At 41.3% G+C, this 17999-nt stretch overlaps 3 protein-coding genes across 4 annotated transcripts; 2 read left to right on the top strand and 1 right to left on the bottom strand.

Moving 5' to 3' along the window:
• The first annotated feature begins 107 nt into the window (after positions 1-107).
• On the top strand, positions 108-6705 carry rhoaa (ras homolog gene family, member Aa). Of its 2 annotated transcripts, none has more exons than XM_080030928.1 (5): positions 108-146; positions 2029-2184; positions 3660-3780; positions 3870-4000; positions 4262-6705. In XM_080030928.1, exons 2-5 carry the CDS (start codon positions 2029-2031, stop codon positions 4433-4435), a joined length of 582 nt encoding a protein of 193 aa, XP_079887054.1. In that variant the 5' UTR covers positions 108-146; the 3' UTR covers positions 4436-6705. The 2 variants fall into 2 exon arrangements, with proteins under 2 accessions (XP_079887054.1, XP_079887053.1); XM_080030927.1 differs by having other exon boundaries at positions 108-174.
• Positions 6706-6817: 112 nt separating this feature from the next.
• tpk2 (thiamin pyrophosphokinase 2) lies at positions 6818-9501 on the bottom strand. The gene is made up of 8 exons (XM_080030926.1): positions 9407-9501; positions 9073-9314; positions 8517-8580; positions 8307-8437; positions 8046-8164; positions 7537-7669; positions 7332-7428; positions 6818-7226 (listed from the first exon to the last, which is right to left on the bottom strand). The coding sequence occupies exons 1-8, from the start codon at positions 9474-9476 to the stop codon at positions 7177-7179; spliced, it is 906 nt and encodes a 301-aa protein (XP_079887052.1). The 5' UTR covers positions 9477-9501; the 3' UTR covers positions 6818-7176.
• An 878-nt stretch (positions 9502-10379) lies between these two features.
• Positions 10380-17009, top strand: gmeb2 (glucocorticoid modulatory element binding protein 2; the record flags this gene model as incomplete). The annotated part of the gene is made up of 10 exons (XM_080030745.1): positions 10380-10524; positions 11271-11428; positions 11743-11828; positions 12003-12127; positions 12261-12364; positions 13900-14057; positions 14295-14363; positions 14712-14849; positions 15122-15244; positions 16360-17009. The coding sequence occupies exons 2-10, from the start codon at positions 11286-11288 to the stop codon at positions 17007-17009; spliced, it is 1596 nt and encodes a 531-aa protein (XP_079886871.1). The 5' UTR covers positions 10380-10524; positions 11271-11285.
• Positions 17010-17999: the final 990 nt, after the last annotated feature.

Here is a 17999-nt window from a genome sequence, read left to right as displayed (position 1 = left end):
AGGCTATGACACTTATTGGCTAAAGTACAAGTCATTCATAATTCCGCCGTCTTCAATTGGCTGAAAGTATGTGGTGTGGGCGGGTGCAATCTTCGTGGCACTGTCGGGGGCGGGACTGTCAAGTCCGACAGGAAAACTAAAGAAAGGCGAGTACCTCCGATAAAGGATAAAACGGTAAAAGTTACGATTAAACGCTTTCTCAGAATTGCTATTTCGCTTAGCTGCGTTGCGCGTCAGGGTAACTACTAGAAACAAACAATGTTTCGCGGTTTCTAAACGCTATGTGTTCAGCATGACAAGAGGCCAGCTGTCCCGACAAACTAAGCAAAGTTAGCAAGCTAATAGCTAGCTTCCTTAGATGGAATGCAAACTGCTGCTAGCTAGAAGTTAGCCTGTACTCCACTGATTCAGGGACAAATACAGTCCGAATAAAAATAATCAGTGAACAGTAAGGTAGCGTCAGTATGGCATCTTATGTGTAGTACGAGGCCATTCTCCAGAGGTTTAGTTGACAGACACAGAGTAGCCCTTAACATGAGTGTTAAACTGTGCTATATAGCAGTGAGGAAGTGAAGTTATAATGCAACGTAAACTTGCCACATTCTCCAGATACGGCAGGTAGCTCAGCTTTATTATACTATCTATGGTTTAGACGCCCTGTTACTGTCACAACATTATCTGGGTACAGTTTCATTGAATTTGTAGCTTCATCCACCCAAAACCTATATCTGGATTTTATTGAAATACTAAATTGAACCTTCGGTGTATCGTATATGGTGCAGAAATACGTTCTGACATTACAGTTACCTTGCACCCTAGGTCTAAAATTGTCGACAAGAATATCCACATTTTATTGGACACTTTATTGGTAGATCTTTTGGTCCATTCAATCGTATTATCTACTTAATGTTATTGTGATGTTTAACCAAGATGAGCCCATGTCGTCATTTAAATAAGGTACATAATATTTTAGAAAACATGTATAAGGATAATTCTGTCAAATGTCATGTTATGCTGTGATTTATTGTCAGGTGAAGCAACATGAGTTAAACAGGATTAGGCCTCACTCCTTATTTTTCTCAGGCCTACATAGAAGTTACATGGAATATACCATGTCTGTTTTGATTATTATTATTATTATTATTATTATTATTATTATTATTATTATTATTATTATTATTATTATTATTATTATTATTATTATTATTATTATTATTATTATTATTGTTGTTATTGTTATTATTATTATTATTATTAGTAGTAGTGGTAGTGGTAGTGGTAGTAGTAGTATTATTATTATCTCCTGTGCGCACTGCTTTCGTGTCTGGAAATTTAACCCATACCAAAGCAGTCTAGCAGCTTGTGTTAATGTAGGGCTGGTCTGAATGATCAGTTAGACAGTTGGGACACAAGTAGAGTACAGTGAAGAAGATGGGGAAACAAAAGGCAACAGCATTGTTGCTAAGGAGCTCAGTCTGGAACAATTATCGGTTGCTTAACTTTTCCAAAAATAAATTGTGATGAAACATTGCAGCTGTACTTAATAAGATTCTAGAAGCAGATTTCATAGGTCAATAGTTTTGTGTTTCCCGCTGTCTAGAATAAGTATAATAAAATTGCGGCTAAGATCGAACCAAAAGGGCGCCCTTAGCTCAGTTGGTAGGGCGTCCCCCCCATGGGCCTCGGCCAGCAGCGGACCCGGGTTCGATTCCAGCCCGCGGTCGTTCTCTGCATGTCACTCCCCTCTCTGCCCCATTTCAACTCTGTCTCTACACTATCAATAAAAAAGCATAAAAATGCCAAAACAATATCTTAAAAAAAATATATATATATATATATATATATATATATATATATATATATATATATATATATATATATATATATATATATATATATATCTATAAGATCGAACCAAATGGATTAACTCGGGTCAAAGAAAAGTATGTAATCAGTGTGTGATTTATTGTCTGAGCTGCCTGAACTTGTCTGTGAATAAAATGACCTAATCCTGCTGTTTTTTTTCAGATGGCTGCAATCAGAAAGAAACTAGTGATTGTTGGTGATGGAGCCTGTGGCAAGACATGTCTGCTCATAGTGTTCAGCAAAGATCAGTTCCCTGAGGTGTATGTGCCCACCGTCTTTGAGAACTATGTGGCAGATATTGAGGTGGATGGTAAACAGGTGAGCTGCAATTATGACACTGACATCTGTGTAGTTTCCTTACTAGGCACACTAGGCCATTTAAGGTGCTGTGAGCGGAATGGTTCTTTTAGCTAACTTCGTCAGTTACTGCAGTTAGCAGTGCCCTCGCTCGTCCCTACGTCACCACATTAATGCTTCAAGCAGCGAGTTATCTAGCATCATCTCAGATCCATAAGTGTGATAAAACATGATAAAAACCATCAAAACAGACATTGGGAAGGATTTTTACCTGCTCCGCCATTGTAGGCGCATAAACATTCACCCATCTGTCACTCTGGCGTGCACCGGCAGTGAGACCATGAGTGAGACGGGTGTCGGTTTGTAGCGTTCTCTATTGTGACTGGATATTAATTTCGGGATCCCCCAAAAAGTTTATTTGCCAATTACATGCAGAGCAGCTGACTGAGAGATCGGCTTTATGAAACACGCACATTATGTAAGTGATCACTGTATGAATAAAGAGCGATTTAACACTTATATTAACATAAATAAATCGCTTACTTCACCTTTAACATAGCATGTGAGTGTGAAGTCCCAGGCTCGGAACCTTACAGTTTTGTTCCAAAGTATAGACAGGTGGATGTTACAGCCTGTTCATAATAGACATATACAGCAAAACACAATTCCACAATAGGTTAAAAACTCCCCCTATTACCACAACATGTACAATGTATGTTACAGTTTCTTTATGAAAATCAAAGATGTTGGTAGGTGTATCTTTAAACTTTGGACAAAACCAAGCTAGCTGTTTTCCCCCTGCTGCCAGTCTTAATTCTAAACTAAGCTACCCAAGTCCTGACTTTGGCTCTTTACTGAACACACAGACAATAAGGTAACAAAGAAAGTGAATATGTTTATTTTACAAAATGGGTTACTATTATTAGCTAGTAGTACCATTAGTAAGCTATTCCTTCAAAGTAATAACCCACAGTCGTTGTGAATGTTGAACGAGCTATTGGTCACAGTGTGGACATTTCCTTTACTACTTTAAAAGGACCTTTTATAACTCTCTGTCTTTTCTGACCTATGACTGTTGTTAAAATGTTGGATAGTTGTGCTAACTGTACCTTGCTAAAGTGTTTAATAATGACGTAGACAGATTGGGACGTGAGCCCTGCAGGCTTTTTTGGTAATAGTAATATTTTGTCAGTGTCCTACATGTGTTTATTTTGGGTCAGTAATCGGACATTGTGTCTGTGAGTACAGTGTCAGTGTATACACAGAGCCAAAGTGCTCGGCTGTGGTGCTCTTGTCATGCTTCAGACGGTGCCTGGAAAATGAGTATAATATGTCCTCTTTGATAGTTAATAAACGTTGAAACTAGCCTTAACATTTAGAAACTGTACAGCCTGTTACCACATGCATCCGAGCCCATGACATTTAATCCTAATGAAGGTGTGCGTATAGGGACGTCCTTTGCAGTCAATGGTTCCTGTTGTCCCGTCCTCTCATAGGTGGAGCTGGCTCTGTGGGACACAGCGGGTCAGGAGGACTACGACAGGCTGAGGCCTCTCTCCTACCCAGACACTGACGTCATCCTCATGTGCTTCTCTGTTGACAGCCCCGACAGTTTGGGTGAGACTTCGTATTCGGCCATGTTATTTTCCTTTTTTTCTGTATGCATCTACTTCACGCTCAACACGTACGCTTTGTGCCCAATGCAGAGAATATTCCGGAGAAGTGGACTCCCGAGGTCAAGCACTTCTGTCCCAACGTGCCCATTATACTGGTGGGAAACAAGAAAGACTTGCGCAATGATGATCACACACGTCGAGAGTTAGCTAAGATGAAACAGGTCAGTGAGGCTTTACGGAGCTCCAAGTTTTCAGGAGCTTTCTACACAGAGAATTTAACGCTAATTCTACCGGAAGGAGGATACATTCCTAGCCTGACTGATAGAAATATAAATGCCATTATATCAGTGTATTGATTTGTATTCATGTACTATAGTTTGATTCCCAATGACACTGCAATATTCACCGTCAAGGCTGCAGTGGATTTATTTATATTTTTACTATCAATAGTTTATTTAAATTAGTTTTTTTTTAAATGACAGGAACCAGTGAAATCTGACGAGGCGAGGGACATGGCTAACCGGATCAATGCCTTTGGTTACCTGGAGTGCTCGGCCAAGACGAAGGATGGCGTGAGGGAGGTGTTTGAGATGGCCACCAGGGCAGCGCTACAGGCCAAGAGGAGAGGCAAGAAGAGCGGCTGCCTTCTGCTTTAGAGTATCCACTCACACAGGGAGGGAGGGAAGGGGGAAATGAAACCAGGCCAAGCAAAACGTCCCCAAGGCGGGCACAATCGACCGGGGAGGGGGATAAAGGGACAAGGGAGTCAAAGTCAAACCAGGCCAAAGGGAAAAAAAGTAAGTGCAAAGGAGCAAGGGAGTATATACATATAAGTCCAAGGTTATAGCCTTTAGCTTTCAAATAGAAAATTCTGTAATCTTGCGTTAAAGGTGCTGTAAGCGGAATGGTTCTTTTAGCTAACTTCCTGTCAGTTACTGCAGTTAGCAGTCCCCTCACTCGTCCCTACATCACCACATTAATGCGGTCTTCAAGCAGCAATTTATCTAGCATCATCTCAGATCCAAAAGTGTGATAAAACATGATAAAAACCATTGGGAAGGATTTTTACTTGCTCCGCCATTGTAGGCGCATAAACATTCACCCATCTGTTGCTCTGGCGTGCACCGGCAGTGAGACCATGAGTGAGACGGGTGTCGGTTTGTAGCGTTCTCTCTTGTGATTGGATAAAAATTTCGGGATCCTCCAGTAAGTTTATTTGCCGATTAAATGCAGAGCAGCTGACTGAGAGATCGGCTTTATGAAACGCGCACATTATGTAAGTGATCACTGTATGAATAAAGAGCTATTTAACAATTATATTAACATAAATAAACCGCTTACTTCACCTTTAAGAATTCATTAGACCCTCAAACATCCTGGTCTAATGGAGGAGCAGGGAACATCTCTCACTCATATCTTTAAAAGTGATAAGGATAAGAATTGGAAAGTACTGTAAGGAGGGTCTCCATTTCTCTGAATGGAGTACGATGGTCTCCTCCGTCCTAAACCGGCTTACTATCTGTTGAAAGAGCTCCATGGCTTACAGCGCGACTGTACTTCTGCTTCAGTTTTGCCCTATCATTCCGTAAGTTTCTATTTCTCCTTTATTTTCCCCTCGGAAACATAGACCAATCTAACTTTATATGGACTTTCTCTTTTTATGAACCTGTAGTATTTGACTCACTCTGTCATTTAAAAAGCTGAGTCTGATTATTGGCATATGGGGATAAATACATGATGGTGATGAGACCAACTTATTTGAGTGTTTTATACAAGCTTGTTAATGAATGCAACAGTCGGCAAACTGTACGTGATTGAATTGATGTGGACTGTCAAACACACTGTATATACAGTTGGGTAGTAAAGGGTTGACAAAATTGTATTATCTAGAAAGTTGCTGTAAATTCTCAAATAGCAGCGCGGCCTTAATTTACCTCCACTACAGAGGACCAGACGTTTATGTAAAACAGGGTTATATTAGAGATCGGCCTTTATTTCTTATCCCTCCTGTTTTATAAGAATAAATCCATCATATTCCATTAAGTAGCTTCCTTGTTTTGTGATCTGCTTCTGCCATTGATGCAAACTTGACACATCTCCATCCATCCAGTTTCCCCATTGGGGATCAATAAAGTAAATCCAATCAAATCACTACACAAAGTTTCTACTTTGTAGCATCAATACTGTTATCGGTGAATATTCATTTTCATATTCATTTTTGAGTCTGTATGTATCATCAATGAAACTCTTTAGTACAGATTCAAAATGTTAAAAACCTTCCAGCAACTCAAATTTCCTGTTGTTGCCAGTCGGCTTTTAATTTGAAACATATACATGAAGTATTGAATTTGAATGCCAACTACTTCACAGTAATACAAAAAAAAACTGGAAGGATTGAGAAAAAAATGGCATTTTTTTTTTTTTAAATATCTATTCAAGAAGTTACACTCGAAAGAACAGTGTAGCGAATATGGCAGGACTCTTGATGGCAAAAGTTCAACTTATATTCATTGTGCCGAATTGAATAATAGACACTCTTCCATTATTTGCATTACCTGCTTTTATTTGAACATTTACAGTGTACTTGTATGCCAGGGTGTTATTGGAAGTGTGTTTTCTTTCCACTCATCACTCGTGATGTCTACAGCTATTATTTTTTCCGCCTCGTATTCTGTTCTATGTTATTTTAACTTTATGTGATATTCTACTGGCTTATGTTGTATTATTTGCACACAATTTAAAAACAAAAAGGTCAGCGTGGTAAACACTTATGAAAAAAATATGTCAAATTATGAAATGCAACTCCTAAATGATTGGGTATTTGTAAGAGGATTATTCTTTTGTATACAAATGTATCCTCATATTCCTCCAGTCGTCTTTTTTAATGTATTCTAAAGGAAATAAACTGTCACTGATTATGACCAAATTCTGTGCCTACTCACATGCTTTGTCTCCACTGAATTCCCATTTCACCATCTGTTCTCTCTGCTCACTGACTTTTGGTGGATGTTCTCTCAAGGCACAAACTGAGCGCATACACCTTATAATATAATTCATTTATACAGCACTGTTTCAAACTAATTTACAATTTAAGTGCCTTACCTGATTAAAGTAGGATTAAAACATTGCAAAAACAATGAGGCAAATAAAATCAAACAAAAGACATTAAAAAAATTACCCAAATCTAACAATATCCTGATCCAGGATATAGCCATGTGCCAACAGAGTCCTGCCTCAGGATCCGAGGCACGGGCTCATAGGAGCAGTACAGCTAAACCATGTAGTGCCTTAAAGGTGATCGTTTCACCTAGGCTGGCTTCTGCAAGGCAAACATTTGTCACATGTTGGGACAAATGTACACAGTGTGTGTTGTCTTGGACTCCGACAGTCCTCAGCTTCACTCTAGTGTCTGATGGAGTCCTGCCATAAACTCCTGATAGTATGGCTCTGAAATGACAAGCATAAGATCAACGTGAGACTTAAAAAAGAAAAAAAAGATGTGAAGTAGTCAACTGATTTCTAACAGTGGAAATGTTGTCAATAGCCACAAACCTGTGTCTGGATCAATGAAGGAGTGTCTAATGAGGAAGTCTAAGACCACCAATGCACAGTTGGGTTTGAAGTCATCAGTAGCCAGCAGTTCCTTCACCTGAAACAAAGATAGAAATACCCCTATCGTACTTCAATGATATCTTAAATCTTTGTGCTTTTTTTAATGTCACGGGAACAATGTTCAGAACATGTCACCAATACTAACCTTATCCATGGGCAGGAGGTAGAAGTCTTGCACCTCTCCATCCCCTATTGTGGGCTTGAACTCCAGAGGAAGCTCCAGATCAAAGACAAACTGACATTCTGCAAACACCTCATCTTCCTCCTCGTAGGTGTAGCTAGAAGAAATATAAAACAAAGACATTAGTAATGGAATATAAAGAGGCTTTCCTTCCACAATATTAAAGTATTTCACTTTGTTTCAGAATGACAAGGTTCGGGGCGCAAGTGGTGTAGTGGTTAGAGCGTCCAAGACTCCGTCCTCTTCACAGCAGGCCCGGTTCGAATCTGACCCGTGGTCGATTCTCTTTGCCTCATTTAAACTCTGTCTCTCCAAAATCTGTCTAATAAAGCGAAAACCCCCAAAAATAATCTTAAAAGAAAAGCAAGAAGAATGACAATGTTCCTGCAGGACATGACACTGCCAATGTAGGTGGACCTTCAGAGAGACCACCAGTCCTTAATGCCCCCCTTTTTTTTTTGTATCAAGCTCACCTTATCGTAGTTACAGGATGAGCCTTCTCCGCAATGGCTGCTGGGATACACGCTTCCTCCTGACATTCTTTGACCAGTGTGTGTTTGACGCCAGCACAAGCAGCCAGACCACCTGCTGCCTTCAAAGATTCAACACATCGTCAGCCTTCGTAATTCATTGGATCACATCGTAATTTAAAATGTGGAACTATTCCTTTAATTCCCATCTATTGGTGCCCTATCCACTTTAGTGGTGGCATGTCAGTTAGAGCTGGTACTCACCAGATTGTCCAGTAGTCCGGGGTATGTCTGCTTGGTGAGGGAGCGTCGTGCCAGCCACATGCTGACCTCACCACTGTCACTGACGGTGTAACCATTGATATGGACTCCATATCGCTTGACTCCAAAAAGGCCTGTAGTGTAGCATCACAGTTAGCTATTACAGCACACACATATAACGTATAATAAACATTGGAGCAAAACAAAACTTACTTGTAGCTGCTCTTTCCATCCACATCAAAGGAGGGTCAGAGAACTTTGGCATCACACTGTACTTCTGTAAGATGAGGATTACATGTGGTTTTAGAGAACATGCAGGTTATTGCTCTCTAAATCATCACCGATTGGACCAAAGTAGAGATTTCTTGTGAGCATGAAATTCAAAGCTGGACTACTTACTTGGTACACTGCTCTTCAGATAAATGCATGTTAGGACGTTTTCACCGCAATATCAACCAAAGCAGTGATAAAATAATGAATAATTTCAAGCTTAATTTGGTATATATTTTGCTCACATGGGGAATGTTCCTAAATAGTCAAATGTCCTTAGGCTTACTACCTATCTATGCTTACTACCCAAACACCTTGGTCTAAATAGATCTCATTCAATTTCACGGTAGTTGAGAGAATAGGCTTAGGTTATGCACAGGGGCACCTGTATATCTGGCCATGATACCACCACCATGTCAATACTAGAGAGTATGGTGCAGAAGCATCATACAAGTCCCGGGTGGAGCAGTTGTATGCGCATGCTCTTCTTGTGCCTCACCTCATCTCTCCATCCCTTCAGACAGCTCAGCGAGCCCTCCTGTCTCAGAGTTTGCAGGACAGCGTCCACAGCCTCTGACCGCCTCTCGCATGAGTCCAGACTGGGACACAGCGACACTGCACCACCGCTTGGTGGACTGAACACACTCGGGTACCGCGTCAACAGGGAAGCTACACGAGGGGGCACCCAGCCCACCTGAACCTGGTCTATCTCAAACCTCAAGCAGCTAGCCCGACTGGAGCCTGTGGAAACATGTTGAAGGTGCTTTTAAATACTTTATGACACACCTTTCGTAACGACATGTCATTCGTCTACACAGTGTCAGTCGTTTTACCTGGTAAATAGAAGTCATTCATTCGGCGGAGGAGCTGCAGTATTCTTTCCGACCAAGCAGAGCTGGCCATTTTAAAATCTCGGATGTCAACAAACTTTTTCTCTCATCACAGCGGCACGCACAGGTGCGCTTGCGCATGTCTTCATTTTCTTCTTCTTCATGGACGTATTCATGGAGCACCAGCAGCACTGTACTTGTCCCTGAGATTTGCTTGCCAGGCAGCCTTTCTAAGCATATAACCAGAAGTACAGAGTTTGGTAAGTATGTATAAAGGTAACATAATAACCAGAATGGGGGAGATATAAATATACAAAGATATATACAGATGTAAAGTGCATATTTAGAGTAAATCTATTATATTTTAACTATCTAATACATAAAATAGTAATAGGCCTATATTAACCACAGTACAAATAATAATATTACTGTTGTAATGTAAAGTCTCATATATAGGCCATGCATACAGTAACAACAAGGAAGTCTCACACATTAGTGCAGCAGACGTTAGCAACATATTTTGCCAATTTGGACATTTTTGTGCATTAAAATTGCACGGTAAAATACAAGACGTTAGGTACAGTTATGGAGACCAAACAGCATTTTATAAAGACATTATGATATTCAACCAACCAGATCTTTGTTTTTGTCCAACCAAAGTCCAACAATTAATACTTAAAATAAGCGTATAAATCATTCATAAAGCTTGGTTATTTATTAAATGCAGACACTTTATTTGGTAACTAATTGCACGTTTTGCACGTCTTTAGAATAGATATGCCACCTTATTTAAAGAAAAGAGGAAAGATTTCCATGTATTTTTCATATAAATTCAGTGTACAGTTTAACAAAAAGTCTGCATGTGTATGTGAGCTTGGGCTTCATAACGGGTATTCTTTTTGTCCAGTAGGGGGCGATGCGTATCTGTAATGTTGGTTTACGAACCGGAAATGAACACGAAAAAGAAGAAGATGACTCAAAACACATCGATGTAGTCCTATGAAAAGATGAGATTAAATGTATTCCATGTGTAGTTTCTAAATTATTTAACCTCACGTTTGACCACAGAGGAAACTTTAACCAACTAACGACAGTTTTTCTTTTTTAAATAAGACCTAAAGGTAAGCTTTCTAATTTATCTCAAACGCCCAAATGCGCCCGCCTCGTAGCGTCACGTTCAAAATAAGGTGGCACGCCAAATTGCATTCAAAACTCTTGCAAGTTAAACTTTTCTCTTGATGTCTAGCAGTCAAATTAACAAGCTACCACGATTTAAGACGTTTACGGGTAAGGTATACTCCCAAATAGATGTACGGCTTATTTTCCTCCTTGATTCAATCATAGCTAGCTGCTGTAGCCAGCACCCAGTCTTCAGTTAAAATGACACAGTGCAGGCTTGTAGTGTATAACTGTCTATGAGGTTTAAAAACCTCATTTCCAAATGTGATTATTGGAAAGGCACCTATTCCAAGTGTGAACAGGACATTCTATATATGCATCCCATTGTGCATTAAGTGCCCAGTGTGTTTTATTTGCCTCTTAAGTTGATGTTTTTGCCAGTTTTGTAAACTGCATCATTAAAAGTAGAGAATGCTTGTTGTGAAATTCATTTTTTATCGATGAATATCCTATAGAAAAACTGCAGTGTGTGTGTGTGCGCGCTGAAAAAAAAGAAGATATCTGGTGTTAATACACAGCATAGGGTCTGTAAATTGTTATCTAAAAAAAAAGCGGATTGTGAGGAGATATTCACTGATTTAGACTAAAACTAATTTTCACAACAAGCTTTCTCCAGAATCGCTGAGTCCACCTTTTAATATAATCTGAATAATACATGTTCTCCCCTCCCTGCTTTCGCTGTCTGAAGTGCCGTCTCTCCGCCATGGCTTCGTCAGAGGTCAGCATGCAGGACATAAGTGAGGTGGTGATTGTCACCATCCCAGATTCAGCTGGTGAGGACCTTCCCTCTGTGATGGAGGAGGACAAAGCAGTGCTGATGACTGAGGAGTTGAACACTCAGCAGGGGTAATTTACACACACACACACACACACACACACACACACACACACACACACACACACACACACACACACACACACACACACACACACACACACACACACACACACACACACACACACACACACACACACACACACACACACACACACACACACACACACACACACACACACACACACACACACACACACACACACACACACACACACACACACACACACACACACACAGAAACGCACACATCTCTTTTTTTGGAACGGTTTTGCCAAATTGAAACTTTTAAAAACGCTGTGGGTTTTTTCCCATTCATTTCCAGGGAGGACGTGCTCACAGTTACAGCAGTGGAAGCAGAGACTGAAGCCGACGGAGCAGATTCACTGGTCAAAGAAGATGCCGTCATTGGTAATAAATGTGACCTGCCGGACTTAGTAACACCCTCTAAAAATCTGGCGCCTCACTTGATCCTTTTAAAGTTGTAAATACTATAGTTTTTCTACATCTTCAGTTTGTACAATAGCATGAAAGAGCTTACTCAATGGCTGCGTGACTGTGTGTTTTCTGTCTGTCTCTCTGCAGTGAAGTTAACAGAGGAGGTGGACGTGGAAGCTGACATCTTCTATTCCATCACGTGCGGAGACACCAAAGCCACGCTGGTCTGGAAGAAGTTTGTCTGCCCTGGCATCAACGTGAAATGTGTCCAGGTACGAAACTGTCACTCTGAAACAACAGAGCCTGTGTACCATTCCATTACTGAAGCCATTTCAAGGTAATGCTATGCATTGAGGATGAAGGAGATTGACACGAGCTAATGGCTCTTTCTCTCTTTCTGATCAGTTCAACGAGCAGCTCATCAGCCCCAAGGAGTTTGTGTGTTTAGCGGGGAAGTCCACTCTCAAGGACTGGAAGAGAGCCATCCGCCTCAACGGCACCATGCTCAGGTCTGGACTCATCAACTATCAATCTTAACTCTGTTTGATATTATTGAATGCAAATCCCAACAGCCCTCTTTCATCATGCAACAACTATTCAACTACATTTTACTGCATGTTTCATGGAAAGGCAAACATCTTGGAGCAAATCAGGTTTATTACCCATTTACAGTTCTGGTGTATTGGACTTCTGTATTGACTTTAGACAGAGAGACAGACAGACAGACAGACAGACAGACAGACAGACAGACAGTCTCTCTTTATTAGTTAAATGTTTAATTGAAGTCTTTTTATTGGGAGGCCTGGCATTGGAATATTGCTTCACTAAATAATTTTAATATTAATGTCCACCTCCAGCTGCATCTAAGGGCTCTTGGGATCAGGGAATAGTCCAATAAAACTCTGCATTCAAAGAATAGATTACTATGAACTTTTTAAATTACTGACCAGTGGGCAAACTGGACACCAGCCACTGATTGTTCCCCACCAAAGCGTTGTCGAGAGACCAGTACCCAGACAGTCACTGCATCCATTTCAATATATTTTATTAGTGCCAAGACTACAAGCCCACCGCCCAACACTCTGCTGTGATTCTAATTTCTAACACAATCATTGTTCAAACACAGCGTTCACTTCAGACAACTCTGCTTTTTAAATTTCTGAATGAGCCTCACCATTAGTGAAACAATAACATTGACCTAAACGCCAAGTTTATCATGGATAGTAATAATATGATATACAGTAATATCGGTCTGCATTTAGCCAACAATAGCCTTCATAAGCTTCACATGAAATTCGATTCAGCTAATTAAAAATCAGCTACATCAATTTGTAGTGTCAGTCAGATTTCACTTGCTAATGAAATATGTAACACAGTAGAAAATGGCTGATTTATGCTATTAATCAGTTGTGACTACAATGTAAGCAGTGTTTGTCAACACAGTGTGAAAACAGCATGGAGATATTTAGTAGGCCTAGGCCCTATGTAATGGTTAGCATGGTAGCATTCCAATAATAATGCTAACATGAACACTTTAATGTGCAGTAACAATAGGATGTTTAACAATGTGAACATTGACGCTGTAATGGCTTCGTCACATCATGAAATTTAATAATTTACAGTAATGACAAAGGTCTCCCGTCAGTGACAGTATATACTCCTCGTGGGAGACACAGCACTTTTCTATGTAGCACCACATTGTGATTTAGGATTGGATTTCATAAAAGAAACCTAGTCTAGTAGTAGTACTGTGGTGGTAACAATATGAAATGCAGGAAAAATGTCAGCATTGGAACAGGATGTAAAAGGCTAATAATAACCATTATAATCAGGCTAATGGTTTTGGGTGATTTTATTTTGTATTTAGATGGAAGTGATTCCATCTCTTTCTTCCTTTTCAGTTGTTGATATGCAGTACATAATTATGCCTCAGGAGGGCACTGCTCCATCACACAAGGCGCTCAGTGAACACAAGCAGTGGATCCTGATGTTGTCTTTTATGCCTCCTAACAAAAGCCTTTCCATCATATATATAATTCCACAGGAAGATCATGGACTCTGGTGAACTGGACTTCTACCAGCATACAAAGGTTTGCTCCAACACCTGCCGCAGCACCAAGATAGACCTGGTGGGGACCAAAATGAGCATGGGGGGGGATCAGTCAGCTGAACTGGTCCCTTCCACCCCCTCATCAGCTGATTGTAAGTTACTACCAACAATACCAACACACACATACAGCATGTACCTTTTTGATCACACACTCAGCACTTAACATGAGCCAATACTATAAATGCTGATCATGCTTTTTTTTTTTAATTAATTTTTGATTTAATTTCAAAATAAGAGCGACTGCTATTCAGTTTGACTTGGATTACAGACATAGTAGCGGTGTGTGTGAGGTAGTTCACCAAGTGTTGTTTGTTGTATGTGTGTTGCAGTGAATGGAGCGGCAGTTCCATTTCCGGAGGTGCCAGAGGAAACTTCAGAGTGGGTCACAGCCATTGGAGGTGATCATTAACACACACACTCGCAAACCTACACACACACACACACACACACACACACACACACACACACACACACACACACACACACACACACACACACACACACACACACACACACACACACACACACACACACACACACACACACACACACACACACACACACACACACACACACACACACACACACACACACACACACACACACACACACACACACACACACACACACACACACTCACAAACCTACACACACACACTGGTTGTCATGCATAACCAACGGATCACGTTCAGTGTTGTACTCTTTCTTTATGATGTGTGTGTGTGTGTGTGTGTGTGTGTGTTCAGAGGATTCTGTGGCATTCTGGCGTGGGCTGAACGAGGCGGGGCTGTTGGAGGAGGTGGTGGAAGACTTTCAGAAGGAGCTGCAGGAGGTGCTGAAGGGGCTGCAGGAGAGAGCATGTGACCCACCATTACAGGTCAAAGGTTAGAAACAGACAGACAGACACGCACACGCACGCAAGGGATGGCCAGGTACCTACACCAATTGAAAACTAAAAAGATATGACTTAAGCCAAGCAATGGGCTCACACTTGTTTTATTTGATCTGACATCACTTGAGGACATTTCTCATATTTTACACATCTCCCTCTGGAGACACTGAAGGCTTTATATAATTTCACATTTGCAGTAGAACTCACCAACCTTTTCATGATAAACATGGCCTTGCCCTATTGAAACAGGAGTCTTTTTTTCAGATGCTGTTTTGCTCAACAATATAGTGCAGAACTTTGGGATGTTGGACCTGGTGAAGAAGGTTCTTGCCAGTCATAAGAGCCAGATGGACCGGTACAGAGAGCAGTACACTCGCAGCCTGGCCTGTAAGTAAAAGTAGGGATGGGACGATCCACTTTTTTTAGTTCCGATCCGATTCCGATACCTGGGGTTTGGATATCGGCCGATACCGATACTGACCGATACGATATCATAATTGTTATACATTTTTTCGTTGGTGGTGATGTTATGTATTAGGCTAGGAAGGCTTAAGCAATTCTAATTTAAAAGAGCAATAAATATACACAAATGCATATAGGTTTATCTTAAAGGCAGAAATCCTTCTCAATGATCACTTCTGCCCCACTAGAATATGTGGTGGTCTGTTTGTCTAAACAGTCTTTCTCTCTCTGGCTGTATTTTACATAGTAGAATTTGTCACAAGCCTCTCCACTTCCTTGACTTGGATTAGCTTAGGTTAGCTCACTGGCTAACAAACTGATATGTACTGTATGTCAAATTATAAAGTGATGTCCTCTCTCCCTCCACCGAACGTCGGCGCATGTTCGCTCTTACATAGTAAAAAAAAAAAAAAAAAAATATCGGATTTTAATATCGGAGCTGTCAGTCCGATATCCGATACGCAGATTTCGGCCATATCGGTCCCGATACCGATACTGGATCGGATCGGCCCCATCCCTAAGTAAAAGAATCACAGTGTTTTTCCGCATGCCCTCTGTACGGTTTCCTTTCAGTATGTGTTTGATTCTAAAATGACAAAGTGCAACAAAAAAAAATAGTGCAATATAACGTGGTAAATAAACCAACAAGCTCACAGGAGCGTTTAGTGATGTTGTAAAGTTTAACTTCTGACTTTCAGAAAAGCTTTACAGTGATACGCCACCTTTTCACATTACCTCATGCACGCACAGAGAGTGAGGCAACAGACAAAAAGGAAAAAAATTGAACTACTCCATTGAGGTGCAAACCTAGTCTCATGCCTGGTTTTACGGGCAGCTGTTGGAACCGCCCCCTGGTGTGCCCTTTGTAGGCTACATATTATAGAGGTTGTTTAATTTATTTTATATTGCATTGTAGAAGGGAGTCTGAGCCTCAAGCATTTGTTTGCTGCTGCTGTAATTGTTGCGCACAAAATATGACAAATAGACAAACATTGAATCAATCTTTTAATCTTGTCCCCCCCCCCCCCCCTCTCGTGCAGCTCTGGAGCAGCAATGTGACGAGCACAGGAAGCGAGCCAAGGAGCTGAAGAGTAAATCCCAGCACCTGAACAACGTGCTGATGACCCTCACCCCGGTGCCAGCCCCTCCTGCACCAAAGCGTCCCCGGCTGACCCGCGCCATCTCCGGTCCCGCGTCGGTCAACTCCACCCCCACACAGATCACTCTCAACCAGCTGGCCGGGTGCAAGGTGCTGACGGTGGCAGGGGGCCAGGCCGGCACCAACCTGGGGGGCTACACCCTGCTCACCTCCCCGCTTTCGGGCTCCGAGTTTGGGGGAGACGCCTCCAACCTGACCGTTCTGTCCACCGCAGCGGGGCAAGAGGGCTTGGTCGGCACAGGCGGCGGTTCCTTCCTTAAAGTGCTGGGCCCTCAGTACCAGCTAGTGACGCTGCCAGGAGGGCTGCAAGGCCTGGCCACCACCACGCAAGGCGGCACCATGAGCACCATCAGTGTGGTGGACGTGACGGCACAGAGTATAGACGCATCGCAAGAGGAAAGCCAGCAGGGTGAGGGTGAGGGTGAGGGTGAGGGTGAGGGTGAGGGGCAAGGTGGAGGTGATGGGGAAGGTCAGCCAGAACAGGTTACAGAGGCAGACGTGGACGGGGAGCAGCCAGCTGAGCAGCAGTGAGACAATGGATCATTTTTGGACCCTGAAATTGAATGTGCATTTCACGTGGCGGCTGACGGCCCGTCCGCATTTTGGACTTTTACAGACCGCTTTACGCATTGTGTTCATTTTCTCCTTCATTTAACTCAGAACATGAAACCCTCTGTGTAAATGTCCTTTAACTTTCAAGAAGATACAGAAATTTAGATTGGAGTGCCAGCAGTGTGTGAGTGTGTGTGTGTGTCAGTAGGGATTTTAATGTAAATATGTATTTGTAACTAATATATTTGATACAGCTGTTTCCGTAGGGATGTGCTCCTGTAGTCAGTTTGGTATTAAACGCTCAGTTTTCAAGAACAAATTGTGCATCTTTGCTTCGATATCACTGTGTTCATCAGTGTGGAACCAATGTGAACAGAGAGTTGAACTGAGAGAAAAGCTTGCTTCAGTTTTTTTTTTTTTTTTTCAGTTTTTCTCAGCCTTGTTGAGTAAACATTTAGACAAGAAAAGCTTAACTCAAGGTCTGCCAACTGGCTTTTTTTTAGATCTTTCATCTACATCTCAATGTCTTCCTCAAATAGACTTTGCTCAGGGATTTTAGTGTATTGACTATATATTAAATTCACTGAGATCATAATAAATGCATGCACTAATATGGTATGCAACAATATGAGATAATACCATATTAGTGCATTTTAGTAGCAAAACATCGGTCTTTGTTTATTAACAAACTTTTTTAGATATAGACATTTCCCATGTACAAAGTATATCAGATACATTCTTAATAAGTGGTCAACTCTGTATGTTACCTTCCCCTGCTGTTTAGGTTATGCACCATGTGAACACATTAACTCTGAAACAGGAACAGTAAGGCTATTCTCAGACGTGACTTTACTGGGCATTGGGCACTTCTGTTATTTTCCCACACGATGGCGCAGCACTCTTAACTGTTCGCTGGCTCCTATATTGAATCAGATTTTTCCTTCTGTTGTCTCGGTCTCTCGACATCTG

This window comes from Ammodytes marinus (assembly GCF_949987685.1).
Source record: "Ammodytes marinus genome assembly, chromosome: 7".
Taxonomy (NCBI): domain Eukaryota; kingdom Metazoa; phylum Chordata; class Actinopteri; order Uranoscopiformes; family Ammodytidae; genus Ammodytes; species Ammodytes marinus.
The sequence above is the reverse complement of the archived record's forward strand: the minus strand, read 5'-3'. Positions and strand labels throughout refer to the sequence as shown.

Excerpts from the sequence above, each read along its gene's own strand:
- rhoaa (XM_080030928.1), top strand. The coding sequence starts at position 2,029 with ATGGCTGCAATCAGAAAGAAACTAGTGATTGTTGGTGATGGAGCCTGT. Across the intron at positions 3,781-3,869 it reads TGACAGCCCCGACAGTTTGG|AGAATATTCCGGAGAAGTGG; the intron begins GTGAGACTTCGT and ends TGCCCAATGCAG. Across the intron at positions 4,001-4,261 it reads AGTTAGCTAAGATGAAACAG|GAACCAGTGAAATCTGACGA; the intron begins GTCAGTGAGGCT and ends TTTAAATGACAG.
- tpk2 (XM_080030926.1), bottom strand. The coding sequence starts at position 9,476 with ATGGCCAGCTCTGCTTGGTCGGAAAGAATACTGCAGCTCCTCCGCCGA. Across the intron at positions 8,438-8,516 it reads GATGGAAAGAGCAGCTACAA|GCCTTTTTGGAGTCAAGCGA; the intron begins GTAAGTTTTGTT and ends GCTACACTACAG. Across the intron at positions 8,165-8,306 it reads CCGGACTACTGGACAATCTG|GCAGCAGGTGGTCTGGCTGC; the intron begins GTGAGTACCAGC and ends GAATCTTTGAAG.